Below are 18,627 nucleotides of genomic sequence, written 5' to 3' on the forward strand. Positions count from 1 at the left end.
GTATGCCTTAATGCCTGAAAGGAAAAGGTCCCTTCTGCAGGGACTGTTTCCCTCCAAGACACCCTGGTCCACACTTCCTTTATCCACAACACCACCCCTCAACCCCACAGCTCCTTCCCCTGCAACTGCCAAAGATGTAACACCTGCCCATTTACCTTCTCCGTCCTCCCTAGCTAAGGGGCCAAACATACCTTCCAGGTGAAGGAGCACTTTACCTGCACTTCACACAATCTTGTCTACTGCATTTGCTGCTCACAATGTGGTCTCCTCTACATTGGGGAAACTGAGTGTAAACTGGGTGACTGCTTTGTAGAACATCTATATTCTGCTTGCAAAAAAGACCCCGAGCTTCCAGTTGTTTGCCACTTTAACACACCATCCTATTCCCTGGCCAACATGTGTGTCTCTGGCTTGCTACAATGAAAATACACCTCATTTTCCACTTGGGGACCCTGCAGCCCTCCAGACTCAGTATCGAGTTCAATAATTTTAGGGCCTGAACACTCCCATGTCCTAGCCCCCAACCCCACACACCAGGCCTTGTTATCACAGTCTGTCATTACACACTACCTATTGTTCGCTGCCAACAGCCCCATTGAGTGTTCAAGGGAATGGTTACCAGACCTGAAACGTTAACTCTGATTTTCTTCAGAGATGCTGCCAGACTTGCTGAGCTTTTCCAGTAATTTCTATTTTTGTTCCCATTAATAGCTATTCACCCTCCTAGCCAGATCATTATCCAATCCTTTGTCCAACTGTTCCTCTCTCTCTTTGGGCTCTATCCCCACCTATCGTTTACTCCTGACCCCCCCCCCCCCCCCTCTTCTGCATATAAACCAACATTTTCCTAGCTTCCATCAGTTCTGAGGAAGGGTCATCAGACCCAAAACGTTAACTCTGATTTCTGCTCACAGATGCTGCCAGGCCTGCTCAGCTTTTCCAGCAGTCTCTATTTTTGTTTGTGATTTACAGCATCTGCAGTTCTCTCAGTTTTTACTATCTCAAAGCAATCCACTTAATATCTCTACATCACTGTCTCAAACATTCATTCACTTCACCAACAGTGCACAGTGGCAGCATTGTATATTAGCTACAAGATCAACAGCACCTTACAAACTCGTTACCACTACTATCTTGGACATGGGTAGCAGGCACATCGGAAGACTGACATCTGCAAGTTCCCCTCAATCTACACACCTTTCTGACTTGGAACTATAATTACTGTTCCTTCACTGTCACTGGGTCAAAATCCTGAAAACCTCCTTCCTCACAGCCTTGTGGGTGTACTTATAATCACAACTGACGAAGCTACCAAACTGGCTTATGTGTGTTAAACAGTGTAAGCAGCCAGCAATTAGGCAGAGTCAAACGATTTCACAACCAAAGGATTAGATCCAAGGTCTACAAACCTGAAACACCCAGCCATGAATGGTGGTGGACAATTTAATAACTCACAGGAGGCAGCTCTACAAATATCCTCATCCTCAATGATGGAAGAGCCCAGCACAACAGTGTAAAAGATAAGGCTGAAGCATTTGCAACAATCTTCAGCCAAAAGTGCTGGATGTGCATGAGTCATCTTGGACTCCTCCAGTCTTCAGCTAATTGGTTCACTCCACATGGTATCAAGAAAAGGAGGCACTGGATACTACAAAGGCTATTGGCCTGACTACATTCTGACAATAGAACTGAAGACTTGTGCTCCAAAACTTGCCAAGTTGTTCCAGTACAGCTACAACACTGGCATCCACCCAAAAATGCAGAAATTTGCCCAGGTTAGTCCTGTGCACAAAAAAAAATGATAAATTCAACCAATTACCCTCCTGTCAGTTTATTCACAATCAAAGGTAAGGTGACGGAAGGTGTCATCACCAGTGCTATCAAGCAGCACCTTCCTTCACTGTCACAGGGTGAAAATCATGGAATTCCCTCCCTACGGGCATTGTGTCTCTACCTACAGTAAGTGGACTGCAACAGTTTAAAGGTAGCAGCTCACTACCACCTTTTCAAGGATAACTAGATATGGGCAATAAGTGCTGCTCCAGCTGACAATGCCCACATCAACAAGAGAATAAAAAACACAAGATTACAGTACAAGAAGGCATCTCACCACTATCTGCTTGGGCAATTACAGATAGGGATCAAATGTTGGTCAAACTAAATCCCACAAAATCAGTGTTAAATGTAACATGGGAAATTAAAATAAGACTTTTCCTTTGCTTGACATGCCAAAAGTGTAATTCTTTATATTTCATCTTATAGGATGCAAGAAATTCCTGCAATTAGCATTTTAATGTGAATACCTAATTCATCCCACTCCTGTTTAACCTATTTCTTTTGGTAAACTTTTGGACACCTTGATATCTCCAACCTTTTGGTGACAGCCTGTTAAAACAGATAAGAAGAATGCTTATCCTACATTGTAACCCAGTAGATCCTTCAAGCACACAGAAATAAAATCTGAGTCACCATCATGAGACACTAAACAAATACATGAAGTGTAGATTTATAAAATATAATCATGAGTGATATTGTGAATGGTAAAGCAGAACTTGGCCAAATAACACTCAGCCAAATTTCAAGCTCTGGCTGTACTCAAACGGCTCTTTTAATCCAGTATCTTGGGTTGATGCTTGGACAGAGACTGTCATTGTCAAAATTAATTGAAGTTATCCAGGAATGCTACATGTGCACCACCTAGTGGCAGGATACTACTAAATTAGCAGGAGTAAACCATTGGTCTTTTGGGCCTTCAATTATAGAATGGCAGATCTTAGTCTCAACTCCACTTTTCTACCCTTTGCCCCTAAACTCGCTATGAATCAGAATTCTGAACCAGTTGGAAATTGGGAAGGGTAGAGGTGGAGAGATCAACAAAATGCATTGCAAACCAAAAAAAAACATGGGAAATAAGCTCCTCAATTCTTCTTTGTAACAAAAGCCCTTCATGTACAGAATGAGTTCAGTGAACATTCTGAACTAAAACATTTACATCCTTTTCTCAAATAAGAAATTGTAGACAATCCAGATGTGACTTCACCAGTGCTTCGTACAAAGATTCTCTGCTTTTATATTTCATTCCTAAATACTTGACATACTAACCTTTCTGACTCTGGTCCCTTTGTACAGAGTAATCTCATATTTAAAAACAGTATGCTGCTTTAATATTCTTCCTGCTAAAGTGGACAAGTTCACACTTTCCCACATAATAATGCCATCTGCCAACTTTTTGCCCAATCACTTAGCCCATCTTTGCCCTTTTGTAGACTCTTACATCCCCATCTTGGTGTCAAGTTACCATGCTTGACTCTTCATCCAAATCACTAATACAGATAGTAAATACCTGATGCCACAACACTGATACTTGTGGCATTCCATTAGTTATAGTTTCCCAAACCAAAAATGACCCATCCATCTTTAATCTCTGCTCCCTGTTCATGAACCAATACTCTATCCATGGTATTATGTTACCTCCTGCACCATGTGCTCTAATTTTGTGTAGCAATCTCTATTCCTTCTAATAGACAACAGGAAATTGGAGATAATTTAAATTCTTTATTTCAAAATATAATCACATTAAAACTAAATCTGAAAATAACTTCAACATTAATCTGCATATAAATAATCAAATTACCCATACAAAAGTCACAGCCCAACTAAAACAAACATTAAAATCAATCACACAGTATAGCAACAGAAAATATTTATTTCAAAAAGAATATAAAAAATTACCAGGCACCTACTCAAGTGTTTCAAAGAATCTAAACAGCAAACATTGTCATTACTATTACGTACTTAAAATACAAGAATGAATTAAAGCATACACAAGCAAAATATTGCATATGTTGAAAACTGAAGTAAAAACAGAAAATGCTAGAAATACCAACAGGCAATCTATAAAGGAAAAGTATTAACATTTTAGGTCACCAACCTCGTTAGCTCTAATTCTCCATTGATGCTGCCTGAACTGCTGAGAGTCTTCCGTATTTATTTTTATTTCATGAATCTTGGCTGAGTACTTTTAAAACAACTTTCATAGTTAGGTAGTCTAGCTCACTATATTTTTCAGCATGCAGCTCTAAGCTTCATGATCTGTGAACATTCTAGTTTATACTAGCATTCAGGCACCACTGCAAGAAGGTTGTAAGAAAATAAGTAATTTAAAGGCTTTAATTGTCTGCTAAATTAAGCTGTGGGGGAACCTTTTAGCACTTGAGCAGCAACTTTAGTGTCACTATTTTGAGATATTAACGTGCTATTAAACAGGTTTGGTGATAATGCAAAACAAATTACCTGATTGTTTTAACCACTTAAAATTTTCAAAACTGCAGCCTGTTATGGATAAGGAATCATACAGATGTTTAATCTAAATGGCTAAAAACAAAGAAAAAAACAACAAACAACCTGTGAATATATAGAGTGCACTGCATTAGCATAGAGTCCTTGTTTAAAAATTTGATAGACCACTGAATTACAGAAAGAGTGATGATTTTAATACTTAATGTTGCTGTTTTCATTAATGAGGCAAAAATTGTGTTGGAATGAACTTGGTTGCATTTCAATTTAATTACATTACAATCTAAAGGTTACTGAAATAGTTAAAGCACAACTGGATAAAAATTTAGGCCACCTGCTGTAATTGGCTTTAGTTTAAAATCAAGGCTACACCATAAATTATACAAATTGTTAAGCATTTATGACAAGATTTTACATGTAGGAGTGAAGTATTTTAACCGGATAATGTGCAACTTCCACATGACAGTGAGCATTTCCAAAAAGTTTAACTTCTGAAGGTAATTCCAAAATACACAATTACAAAAATTGTGATTCTGTGCTTCTTATCATGTTGAACATTCAGATTGACAGTTTGACACAATTCAGGACTTTATGTCCTATCCTTCTTTCTCCCACTCTAAATGATCTAATTCCAATAAGTCCGAACTGCATATGTTCAAGATACAATTTGAAAGGTTTACACAAATAAATTTTGTATATTGTCTTGTATTCCAGTGAGCATACTTGAAATTATAATCAACTGCTTACTGAATTCAGAGTAGCCACATAATGAATAACTAATTTCTGCAAATTAATATCATTTCAAAGAAAAAAAAACAGGGCACACATAACACAGGCACTTTTTAAAATAAGGCCAGATTGTTTCAATTTCTTGGTTGCATATACAGTTTCAGTTCTAACGTTATTCTTGCTTAGTTGGCAGAGCAAAGGTAAAAAATCCATCCCATAAATGATACCAGAGACTCTAGGTCCACTCACAGGAGACAGCCAATTGGTTGTCGGAGTTTATGACAATATAATGTAAACCAAAATCATGTATGGCCGAAGCATGCCATCATTCCATTCTCGACTGTAGAAAAGGTAAACAGATTTCATTTCCTACTGTTTTGACCTAATTGCTTGTTGCACAGAAGTTAGCACACCTTACTGGAAATGGCAGCCTACAGGAAGAGTTCACCAACTGATACAAGTGATACAAGTTCACTTCATAAAAGGTACAGATAGAAGAATATTTCATCCTCATATAGCATCCCGTCCAGCTAGGCACATGCAAAATTCTGCAAATCAATACTCTGAAAAAGCAAAATCCTTCCAGCACTCTCTGAAACACTTAATAAAACTTCAGGTGGCCACTGATCCTGCACATTGCCCCGAGATCAGCCAAACCAGAATGGTCTCAGAATCAAGGATGAAGACAAGTTTGCAGTCTTTCAGTATGGTTCTGAAACAAGCCTACAAATTAATGTGTGTGTGTACATCATATTAACATAAAAGCATAAAAGGCTTGTCAGAAAGTTTTACTTCAAATTCAGTGATAACAGTCATGACTATGAGAATCTATAGTTAACCCTCTAATATACATATTTTTTAAATTCAGACTAGCTTTTATAAGAGCTTAAAGTGAAAGTAGCTAATCATACTAATGTATGTATAATGAAAGTAAACATTTTTGGCCATTATACACATTGTACAAAAGTGACGCAGGGTCATACACAGTCCATCAGTTGGGATTAGAAGCAAACTCCACTTTCAATTCCTCAAAGCAGCCAACCTGGAAAAGAACATTGACAAGTCACGAGAGCACCAGGAAAACAAAATTACATATACACTTTGTTTAAACATTTTAAAATTACAAAGTTTGAACTCAGGCTTACAACAAATAAATTTGGTTGTATATTTTTTCCCACAGGGACAGGATTGGGTACATTACGGCCATGCCACTGGTCATTTTAACAAAGCAAATAAAGTACAGAACAATGTATTCAACAGTAGATACAATTTCACAATTGGACAACACTTAAGATTCCACAAATGTTATTGTGGACAATAAAACCTCACTGTATGAGAAGGTAACATACTGACATGGATTGAACATCAGTTAACTAACAGGAAGCAGCAAATAGGCACAAGTGGGTCCTGCTCTGGTTGGCAACATGTAACGTATGGTGTGTCTCAGAGATTTTTATAAATGACTTGGCTGAAGGGACCAAAGGTCCAGTTGTTAAATTTGCAGATGACAAAAGATAGATAAGGAAGGTAATTTGTGAAAGTGACATATGGACACTACAAAGGGAATAAGAGAGCTTCCGTGAATGGAAAAGTTATGTCAAATGAAGTATATTGTGGGAAGATGAGTGTTATACATTTTGGCAAAAAAAAACATATTATTTAAATGGTAAGGAGATTGCAGTGCTTTAAGATGCAGAGGGATCTGGGTATACTCGTGCATGAATCATAAAAGATTAGTGTGCGGGTACAGCAAGTAATTTGGAAAGCCAACAGAATACTATTGTTTATTGTGAGGGGAACTGAATGCAAGACTACAGAGATTATGCTTCAGTTATTCAGGGCACTGGTGACACCGCATCCGAAGTACTGCAAAGTTACATCCTTCCCTAAATAAGGAGACCAAAAGTGTGTTGGTCGCAGTTCACAGAAGATGTACTAGACTAATACCTGGGGTGGGCCGTATTAGGAGGAAAGATTGGACAGGATAGGGTCAAGTTTAGAAAAGAAAGTGGCAACTTGATCGAAACACATAAAATCCTGAGGGGTCTTGACGGGGTGCATGTGAAAAGGGCTAGCGGTGACTGGTTACAAATAGAGGGTAGCCCATTTCAGACATAGATGATGAGAAGCAGGGTCTTTGAATAATTTTAAGGCAGATAGGCATATAGATTCTTGATAAGCATGGCAGTGAAAAGTTAAGCTAGGAGGGAAGGTGCAGTGTTCAGATTAGCAATGATCTTATTAAATGGCTAAGTGGTTTACTTTTGCTTCTAAATTTGTATGTATTTGCTAAATAATCCTAATTATTTTAGAAATTACATTAACGACTAAAGATTGTCAGTCAGCACTGGCGTATATCAAAACCTACATACACTAATACAAAGGACCCTAGTATTGCAGACAGAAATAAGGTATATGCATTGTGCCTGTTTCAACTTAACTAAAAGATGACAACCATTGTTCAGTTCACAACTCAGGACAATGCCTTGACCCATCAAATGATGGTTTAAACTTGAACAACTTTGGCAGATAAGTGCCAGTCATCTGGCAGACACCAGGTAACTGGTGGTTTCTCCATGCTAATATATCTGCCAGAGTTCAAGTTCCAATCAACCTGAAATCAATTACACTTTAATGAATAGCTGCAAGAAGCTAAACATATCAGAGCATATCAAATGACTGACTTGAATTTTGTTGTACTTTAAAAAAAGAGACTTCTATTTTCAGGCCTCAGGCATGGCTGTGGAAGCAGGGGAGATTTTGCGTAGAACATTAAAAGAAAAAGATGAAGACTGTGACAGTAATAGCATAAATATATCAGACAGTGGGTAGACAGTAGACAAGGAAAAGGTAAGAGGCCTTTGAATAAAATGGTGGACCAGGGAATTGGGATGGAGAGGATATAAAACAGAGGCATCCATCTTGGAGGTAGAAAGGGATGGGAGGAAGGTCTGATCATTTTACGGACAAGGGCATGGGGAAACTTAAAAAATTTAATGCACACCTTTAATAAGATGATTGACAGAGGAGTTTAATAAACCAGGAACTGCCAAGCCACCCTGTTCCTACTCAAACATTACACTCACATTCCATTGAAAAACTCCTTTAAACTAGCATTCCAATCACAGAAAAGACTTACATAAGACTTCTAAATGAACTGTGGCAGGAAATTCCAAAGTTAATAGATCTGTTATATACATTTCACAGTGCTGTTGGAAATAGCCAGGGAAACTCATTTGAATTGCACCCCATATGTTGCATTACTTCTCTCATATCCACTACAGTAAGATTTAAAGTTTATGATCCATTTACAAATGTTATATTAAAATGGTTTAAAATGTAAAAGTGTCCCACGGCTCCCACCTTTTTGAAAGCTGGTCTTCCTTATCCTGTTCACGTACAGAGGATTCACCAAGGGATGCTGCACCTTCTGGAAGTTGGTTTAGTTGGTCCATGACCTCCAGACCATTCTCCTCTGCAATCTGCATAATGAGACTATCAACCTGTTCTTGAGGAGTGGTCAGTGTCATTGCAGAACTCATCGAGTCCTCCATCACCTGTAAGTACAAATGTGCCACTTAGTAACAGGTAGTAATAAATTAAGTAACAACTTGCACTTAACAATACAGACAGGCAGAAAATACAAGGGAAACAATAAAAATGATTCCAAATATCTATGTACAATGAACTAAAACATTTAAAAGAAGAATAAAGGATCCAAAAAGATGCACACAAATTTCAGCTGTCTTCAACCATGGAAAAAGTACTTACTGAAGTGTGGACATCAAGGTTCTGAACCTGTTGCTCAAATTTGTCCATTACAGCAGAAATCTTTTGCAAATCCATGGATTTCAGTGCCTTATCCAATCCTTGTGTTACACGTGCCATATTCTTTGTAACCTAGAGATATCAGTAAAAAATCAAAGTCTGACATCTGTCAAAAGATTGATCCACCTTGGTCTTGATTATTAATTAAGTCCGCACCATGTTGTATACATCCCAGGATACATTCTATCTACTTAGCCTAAGTGCACATCATTGGTTTTAATTTTTACACAATTAAATATGATTCCATTATACCCTCTTATCACAGAGTATGTAGATTCTGTGATACATACCGAGACAGCACAATAATAGTACTGCAACTTATAAAAGTGCACATCACTGTTCACAGTTTATCCACCTCAATAACTACCTTAAGGATCTTGTGCTTTCTCTTTACCTTTTGCTTCACCAACATTCTAACATGTATTATCATGCCACTTCTGCTTCTTAAAATTGGGATTATTCACCTAGTAGCCCTTGCATTGTGAAATAAGGCTTACTAAAACAAAAAGGACAATTTCATCTTGTCAGTCAATCCAAGAACAATTCCCTTGACTGAAAGATTTACATAACAGAGGGACAAAGAGACGAGAAAGATGGGCAACTATCCTGTGCATACCAGGTCCCATCAGCCTTATTTGTGCATCTGCAGAACATTCTCAACAATTTGTATCAAATCCAGTACATGGAGTACAGGAATGAAGTTCTTCGAGAAAACCAGTGCCAGCAGTTATTTCATACCCCTTTCATCGTAACTGCTGTCTGCACCTTCGATGCTACAGCATCTACCCGGGAAGCTGTTCGCAACCAGTTCAGTCCTTCATTTTTCTTTCTGATTGCATTTTCGGCATAGATCTTTGCTCCTTCAATGTTTTTTTGTTGAAGAGCCTTGGGGTGGAAAAGAAAAGAAAGTGGTTATCGTTCTCATAATCCTCCTTCTCACTTTGCCACTTAAGACTGGAAGCATATATGTAAAAATTCTGAACACAATTATGGATAAAAGCAAAAATAAATTGGGTGGGTGGGTGACACGATTAAGTAGCCTACAAGTGACAGTAACACTTCAATAGGTGACAATTATTTGAATAGTTGTGAATCATAAAAGTCAGTACTTTTGACAGCTCAGCCTTACTTCCAACAGTTACAGATGGGACCTAATCACCAAGCAACAAAACCAATGAAAATACCATCTAGCCTATCAAGTTTACTCATTCTGGTATGAGATCAAAATTACAGGAACATGTACTGTAATAAGTAATTATATTTAGGAAATCATCAACTAAAAATATGCAAAGCAAGCACTAACCTTCTTCACTTTAGTGTGCTCAGCTTTGGAATCCTTTTCTGCCTTCTTAGCCAATCTCTCCAGCTGTTTTGATGTAAACTGTAAGAGATTCAAAAGAATGATAAAACACCTTGATGTAATATGTATCAAAAAAACAGCAAATTAATTCTTCTGGTATACAGTCTTCCCTGCCCCATGTTTTGGACATGTTCCCTTGGTAAATTATTCTAGAGGTGATTTTTCTCGTGTGATCCTGAACAATGAATGTCAACAGACAGATAGCATCAGAGACGACCCACGGCAATTTAAAACCACAAACCTAGTTCTAGTGGCAAGTAGAAGAGAAAGGATAATCAAATCAAAGCAAAGCACTGCAGATGCTGGAGATCAAAACCAACCAATGGAGAAACTCAGTTAATCTGGCAGCATCTGCTTTGGAACTCTGAGAAGGAGTCACATTGGGCTCAAAACATAACTGTTTCTCTCTCCACAGATGCTGCCAGACCTAATGAGTTTCTCCAGCATTTTTGGTTTTTAGTAGAGGATAAGAATTGCTGGATAATGAGCTAAAGGGGAAGTCCTGCCCTTTGCTTTCCAATTATCGACAAATGGGGCTGTCCACTGGCTTTTCTGGTTAATATCAGCTAACTTAGAAAGACTAGAAATCAATTCTTTGAATTTCTAAGTCTGTGAGCATGTTGTATTTTTTACCCTGGGGTGACAGTCATGGTATTGGTGGTGGGGAAGGGAAGGGCGGAGAACACACGACATAAGAAACTCCACAGGTGGTGGGCCATAGAGGAGAGATGAGAGAGCACAATAAATTGATTGATCCTTTTGCTGTAAATAGGCTGTGTGCATGTATAGTTTGTATATAGGTTTCAATGAGAAATCCTACCACATTACTGTACTGCAATCGCATCATAGGCAATGTGAAATTTGTAAATTAACATCCGAGTAAATTTTTAAAACAGGAAAAACAAATTAGATTTTTGGTCCTTACCCGTAACTGAAACAAAGTATCTGTAACAACAAACAAAAAGAGACAATTAAACACAAATCAGCATTATTGACATTTATTTGTTATCAAGTGTCAAACATGTACATCTCACTTGTACAAGTTGATTTATCAAGAAGGCATCTGTTTTCATGTACAGCATCCTTTTCCAACCTCAGGACATTATTATAAACTAATAGTTATTAATCCAGCAGCAACACTGAAGCTGTGTGTTCAAATCCCACAACATGAAGTTGTGAACTGGCTACACGTACAGCCTCACAAATGTTGCCCAATTTCAAATGTCAAGTGAAAAGAAAACGAGGAAAGCAACAGAAGAAATATGTAAGGCCAATTCCACATAGCATCATCAGTGTATTGATATGTTGATGACTGGAACAGATAGTTCAAAAATTGCAATTTTTTTTCTGCTGATTCTGAGGGGACTTGACCAGATGGATGTGAAAGGATGTTTCCCTTTGGGAGAATCTAGAATTAAGGTCATAGTTTAAAATTAAGGAGTCACCCATTTAAAATGGAGATAAAAGAAACATTTTTTTCTCCGAGGGTTCAGAGTTTTTGGAATTCCCTTCCTCAAAAGGCAGTAGATGCTGAACCTCTAAATATTTTTATGACAAAAGGTAGATAGATTCTTGATTACCAAGATGATGAAAGTTTATCTGGGAAATGCAGGAACACAGTTGAGATTAAAATCAGATCAGCCATGTCCTTATTGAATGGCCCTACAGCCCCCTGGTCTGCCAAGTGGCCTACTCAAGGTCCACGTTCACGTTTTCACAAGTCACTTTGGATCATCAATCACACTGCAGATCAACATGACTCCATACATTAACTACCTATAATGGGATGCAAACATGATTTCCAGCTTCAATCTAATGGCATCACATTGTCTACACTAGAGTTTCATGGCCGTCTTTTTAAAAGATTTAAGTACAACTCATATTTTCAAAGATAAGCGCATTATCTAAACAGGAAATCAGAGATACCCAGACTCAGCTTTCTGTACACCTAACCTCAGTGCTTAGGCTGATTAATTCAAAACACCCAGTGTGCTGAAATTTCTCTCTATTAAATCTTGATATACATTTCTTTACCTCCAATTGTTATTTTAAAGTGAGACAAAGTATTTTGAATCTACTTGCACTGGATACAAATAGAAAATCAATTTGGATACAGTCTTGTAGACAATGTAGTAAATTTTCTTGTAAGCAGCATAAAAATTCATAAAAAGGCACTATTGTAGTAACAAATGTTATACTGTAGATCTTCCCAAGCATTCTAACAACCTGAAGTGATGTCATATGTTGATCACCTCATTTTACAGGGTGTAGCTTCAGACTGAAACCAGGAAGTGTCTAACTTGTCAAGTGGGGAATCCAAACCCAGAAAAGTTAGCATTAGTTTAAAAAATGCTACACACAAGAATTTTCTTATCGACCAGGTTGAATTCAATTAAGTCATTCTATGGTGCCAGGCCCATGAACTCAATCAGAACATGTGATTTTTAAAAAATTCTCTTGTGGCCAATGTTTATCGTCTGTCCCTATTTACCACTGACAAGGCAGTGATGAGCTGCTGTCTTGAACCGCTACAACACGTGTTAAAGATTCAGAAATCACTCGTTAAATTTTTAAATCACTAGTTAAATTAGTTTTCAGGCAAAGCTAGATGAGCCTAGCCCAACAAAGGTACAGCAAAGCTGTGGCCCTCTTAAGACCACAGAAAGATCTCTAACCCTAAAAATTATATGTTAATTATATTGTTCAACTGAATGCAGTTCAGCTTCTCTCATCCAACTACACTCTAATGTTTTGCTATTCAGGGGTAGGCAATGACCTAGTGGTATTATTGCTGGACTATTAATCCAGAGACCTGAGTTCAATTCCAGCCGTTGACTTTGAATTCATTAAAAATCTGGAATTATGAGTCTAATGATGAGCATGAAACCATTGTCGATTATCAAGAAAAATCCATCTGATTCACTAATGTCCAAAAGGGAAGGAATCTGCCACCCTTACCTGGTCTATGTGTGACTCAAAATCTCAGCAATGTGGTTGACTCTTAACTGCCCACTGCAATAGGCAATAAAAAAATGCTGGCCGAGCCAGCAATATCCTCATTCCATGAATGAATTTAAAAATCTGATCTTTATGACAATGCCCTCCAAATCTCCAGGTTGGAATTGTTCACTTATGGACAATAGAATTTCACAATCTCTAGGTTGCTATCTGAAGGAATTACACCTATTTAATCCTGTTAAATGATGTTGCAAGTACAATTTCGTCAAGAGATTCATTAAAGAATGAGAATTAAATATAGAAAATGAGCGATAGCAGACTAATTATACCAATCCTATTAGGTTGCCAACGTGCATTTCATTTAACCTTAAACAGGTACAACTTCACATTCTTTTTATCACAAAAATCATTCATTTCCAATCCTAGGTCACCCATTTTCCCAATACCTAGGTCCATGTGGAATTGAAACCCTTACTTGTACTTTTGTCACCTGCACACTCCATATTCCAAATCTGTTCTTGACAGAACTCCACCCATAATAAATGAGTTGTTCAATGTTCTACTGCCTATATCCCATCCTGCAGCTGAAGCATCAACCTTATCCTCTCTGATCTACATCAGTTTTCCAACAGGTCAGATTTCATATTTTTATCCTTGTTTTTAAATTTCTTCATGGGCTCACTCCTTCCTATCAATATATTTCTCTCACTGACAAAATCCTTTCTGGAAACACCCTCTTTACACTCTAGCCTCTTATGGATGTCCCATTTCTTTCTTTCCATTTTTGATGGCCACACTTCACAACATTTGAATTCCCCATTTTAGGATTCTCTTCCTAAATCCCTCTGTTTTCCAGCTTTAAGATCCCTCTTAAAATAACTTCAACCAATTTTTGGTCACCTTTCACAATACCATATTCTTTGGCTCATTGTTCATTCTTCCATTATCCCTGTGTAGCGCCTTGGCATTCTCTTAGTTGAAAGAACTAAATGAATGCGAGTTGCTGTCTTTTACAGTCAGCCTTGGCTCAATGGCTCGCATGCTGTCCTCAGTCAGAAAGGCATGGGTTAGCTACTCCCACACAAAATCATCAAGCATTTAATGGAGGCTGACACTGCAGTGCAGTACTGAGATAGTTTTGCCTTTCCAATGAGGCATTAAGATGAGAACCTACCAAGGTCATCGAATGTTTACTGCACAGAAGCAGGCCACTTTGCCCATTACATTTGTGCTGGGTCTGTGCAGAAGTTCACTTTGTGCCACTGTCCTTCTTTTTCCCCCACCGCCTTGCAAATTTATCTTGAGTTAATTATTCTATTCTTTTCAGAAAGCCATAATTGAACATGCATCCATCCTTCACAGGCAGTACATGCCCAACCAGATCTTAACTATTCATTGCAGAAAACAGCTTTTCCTGCTGTTGACATTCGCAAAGAAAGCGAACACCTGGTTCTCAACCATCTCACCAATGGCAAGTTTTTCTCTGTCCAGTCCCCTCATGATTTAGAATATTTAGAAAAACATAGATCCCATAGCAACCTTCAACATCAACTAAACAAAGGGTCTGTCTTGTCTAACACTTAACCTTCAATCATTACATCAAACACAAGATGATCTGTTCACCCAATTTATTTCTGCTTATGATTCCCTCTTCGCAAATTAACCGGACAACATTGTCTACACTTCAAATGCAACTCATTGGCTGTGAAACAGACAGGAAACAAAAGCAATTTTACAAATGCGAGCTATTCCTTTTCACTTGAATCTCTTTAAGCTATACCCCTCTGCTAGTATGTATCAAACACCTCCACTTAGCGCCCTCATCAGGGGTGACCTCTTCACTTCTACATGTACCTGGTGCACAGGGACAGATGAGGGTCCCCTGTTCTTCTTCACTGCCAGCTAATCACCCACACCCCATCCACTCTCTCCCCTTAACCCCCTTTATTTACTTGCCCCCATATTTACCAATCCCCCCCTCTCACTACCCTCTTACTTCCCCACCCCAAATACCCCTGATTTACTCCTCTCCTCTCATTTACACCCCACACTCATTCCTTCTCCCCATTTACTTCCCACTATGGCTAACGCTGTTGGATCTATTTCCAGGTTAAAACTGAAGCCTGACAATTCCAGCTAAACGAAACCGGGAGAGAATAGAACGAGTGAACAATACTGCTGGGCGCGGCGCCGTGTCCTCAGTGCAAGGAGCTGTCGAGTTTGAACGAACCTACCATCCATGGTCTCCCTGAGCGACGGCGGCTGCTTCCTTCTTCCTGCAGGCTAGGCCCCAACCCACGCTCCCAACTCTCGTGAGGTTTCCCCGTGATGTCAGGGCCACGCCGTCCCGCGCCTGTCACGTGACGCGACGGTGACGCCAGCGCCGCAAAGGCTCCTCTGACAATGCTGCAGGTCGGTGGTGGGGCACTCTCTAGGTTCACAGCAGTACATTAGGCTTTTGTTTGTTCTGGTCGTTATGGGTATCTCAAGCAGCCACAGGAAACGTCGGAAGGGTAAAGTACAAGAGTTAGTCTTCAGTGGGCACCAAGTTAATTTTTTTAAAAATTGTACTGTGGTTTAATTTTAAATTCTTCCATGCACAATTTTTACTTTTGACCATTGATGTGATTTTTTTTTAAGCAACTTGTGGAAATCTGCACTTTCCTCTGTAAGTTGCTTATTTACGTCCATTGTGTTGCTGAGAATTTTGTGCAAGCAAGGGGGCATCTGTTTGCACCCAGTCCCAAGGGTCATAAACCAAAGTATCTAGATCAACCAGAGATAGCAGGAACTGCAGATGCTGGAGAATCTGAGATAACAAGGTGTAGAGCTGGATGAACACAGCAGGCCGAGCAGCATCAGAGGAGCAGGAAGGCTGACGTTTCAGACTTAGACCCTTTTCTGAAGAAGGGTCTAGGCCTGAAACATCAGCCTTCCTGCTCCTCTGATGCTGCTTGGCCTGCTGTATTCATCCAGCTCTACACCTTGTTATCTTGGACAACCAGCCAGCTAAGGACCAATGACACATACCTAGCTGCAGTTAGCAACCAAAAGCTGCACATCACGTTAGCAGAATGTAGTTCTGACAATTTTGAAGTTGTTTATAGTTTGAGAACCAACTGAACCGTTAGGGCAATTAGCTTTCAGCATTATCTGGATCTGAATGAAAATAACTTGACTTGCCATACCAGCTGTTCCCTATCACTGGACTAATCCAGTTGGTCTACCCAAACAACACTCAGGATTGTGCTGCAAAGTAATATTTGCATCACAAGTGGTAGTCACCACCACTGACAAGACAGAATAATCTTTTCCTCGATGTTCAATGGTATTACCATCACTGAAATCCCTTACTGTCAACATCATGGGCAATCACCATGGACCAAAAACTTAACTGAACCAACTGTATGAATACTGTGGCTACCTGAGCAGGTTAGCGTCTGGGAATTCAGTGACAAATAAGCCCTTGACTCTATACCATCCACAAAATGCAGTTCATGATGGAATATTCTCCATTTCCTGTCACATCAGCAATCGGAGTGTATTCTGTCAGATGCAGTTCCAATGGTAAAATCCTGAAAGTGGTATCTGCTTAGGTCTCACATATGGTTAGCAAGAATCCTTCTGTTGAAATCCTAGGGACTATGAACCATGAAGCAGAATCTTATCCTTTGAATCCCATCTCTCCTTTCATGGCCATTTCTTAACTCTTTCTTAATTCTTAATTCATGGCCATTTCTTAATCCATGGCCATTTCTTAATCCTTTGACATGTACACATGGAATTCTACTGCAGAGAAGGAAAGTTAATCTTTACCCATAGGGGTCTGGATTACAAAGAGGTGAAAGTTATAGGAACATGGCAACATAGAATCAGGAGTAGGTAATTCACGCCACCAGACACCAGTCACCACTCACCATCCTTACTTGGAAATTTACTACTGTTCCTTCAGTGTTGTTGGGACAAAACCATGGAACTCCCTGACAGTATTGTGGGTGTACTTGTACTAAGTGGGTTGCGATGGCCAGATTCTCACTTGGCAGCAGTGAGATGCCAGTTGGTGCTCATTATTGATTGTTAATTGCCCTTTTAACACCACAGCTCACCTCATTAATATTCAAACTCTCACTGCATGAAACTCACCAAACAAACTAGACATCTTGAATACTTAACAAGGAAACCAGAGTGTGCACCTAGTGGATTCAGCTCACCACTTGCTCTGATCGATCTTCATTTTAGACACTGGGCAAAAACACTCGGGGCACAGTCTACATGTGCCAGGCATGCACACCTTCATTCACAGACATTGCCCGCTGATTTGTCAATTTTGCCTCTTCCTCTGCTCATTGGCATTGCACTCTGAAAGCACAGACTTGCATTGCAGGGCACACCAACATCCAGGTTTGAAAGACTGTAATGGGGACACTTTGCACTGGAGCACCCAGATCAGAGACTAGTCTGCATCCCAGGGCTGCACACTTGCTCACTTAGCTACATACTTATAGCATCCCTGCCTGGTCTTGCACTACCAATGAGTGCAGTCATAAAAGCTTTTAAGTAATCCTCAGTCTAAAGGGGTACACGTAGAGTCATACAGCATAGAAATAGATCCTTTGGTCCAACTGGTCCCTGCTGACCATAATCTCAAACTAAACTAGTCCCACCTGTCTGTGGTTGGTCCATAATCCTCCAAACATGTCTTATTCATGTACTTACCCAGATGTCTTTTAAACATTGTAACTATACTTGCATCCACCACTTCCTCAGGAAGTTCATTTCACAAACGAACCACATTCCGTGCTTAAAAAAAAAGTTGCCTTATATGTTTTAAAATCTTTCTCTCACCTTAAAAATATGCCCCCTAGTCTTTGAATCCCCCATCCTTGGGAAAAGACATCTACTATTCACCTTATCTATACCTCATAATTTTACAAACCTTTATAAGGTCACCTTTTGACCTTCTGCACTATACTGCAGTGTGTTATGCCAATCTCAGATCTGCACCATGTGCCAGCACCTTACATGGCAAAGACAATACATATGCAGTAAGCAGATAGCCATGTATCCTACTCTTGGGAGAGTAGTCCTCAATTGATTCAGACAGGGGGTCCCGGCACAGTAAATCAAGGGCATCCTCCTGTACAAATCCAGAGAATGGGCCACAGTCAGTGTATGCAACTGGGGTGTTCAAGGTCAGGGGGGGTCTGTACCTCTGTAGTCCAGGTTGTAGGTCACAGTCAGTGCATTGGCTCTGAAGCAGCAAATCAGGAGGAGGGGAAGGATGGACCTAAAGTGTTTGGGGACATGTATAAGCATATAAGTCAGGGGGTCCAGGCATGTTTTGACCACGGCTGTCTGGCTATGTCAGTCAAGGACGTGGATTATGGTTAGTCCATTGGAACTACCCACAGAGACTTAGGGAGAAGGGAAGTTGGAGACAAGCGCGTGACTGAGCC

General features: G+C 39.5%; 1 protein-coding gene across 2 annotated transcripts; it reads right to left on the minus strand.

The window, feature by feature from the left end:
- Positions 1-3,535: 3,535 nt before the first annotated feature.
- Positions 3,536-15,587, minus strand: chmp1a (charged multivesicular body protein 1A). 2 transcript variants are annotated; one of them, XM_020516328.2, is made up of 7 exons: positions 15,406-15,514; positions 11,139-11,158; positions 10,157-10,234; positions 9,592-9,738; positions 8,797-8,925; positions 8,389-8,582; positions 3,536-6,067 (listed from the first exon to the last, which is right to left on the minus strand). In XM_020516328.2, the coding sequence occupies exons 1-7, from the start codon at positions 15,410-15,412 to the stop codon at positions 6,046-6,048; spliced, it is 597 nt and encodes a 198-aa protein (XP_020371917.1). In that variant the 5' UTR covers positions 15,413-15,514; the 3' UTR covers positions 3,536-6,045. The 2 variants fall into 2 exon arrangements, with proteins under 2 accessions (XP_020371917.1, XP_020371926.1); XM_020516337.2 differs by having other exon boundaries at positions 3,591-6,067; positions 15,402-15,587.
- Between the last annotated feature and the right edge of the window lie 3,040 nt (positions 15,588-18,627).

The sequence above is a fragment of the Rhincodon typus genome, chromosome 15 (assembly GCF_021869965.1).
Source record: "Rhincodon typus isolate 14 chromosome 15, sRhiTyp1.1, whole genome shotgun sequence".
NCBI lineage: Eukaryota > Metazoa > Chordata > Chondrichthyes > Orectolobiformes > Rhincodontidae > Rhincodon > Rhincodon typus.

Bases quoted from the DNA above. Each gene is read 5' to 3' on its own strand.
- chmp1a (XM_020516328.2), bottom strand. The intron at 10,235-11,138 runs GTAAGGACCAAA...AATCTCTTACAG, and splicing joins ATACTTTGTTTCAGTTACGG to TTTACATCAAAACAGCTGGA. The intron at 9,739-10,156 runs GTTAGTGCTTGC...TTCCACCCCAAG, and splicing joins AGCACACTAAAGTGAAGAAG to GCTCTTCAACAAAAAAACAT.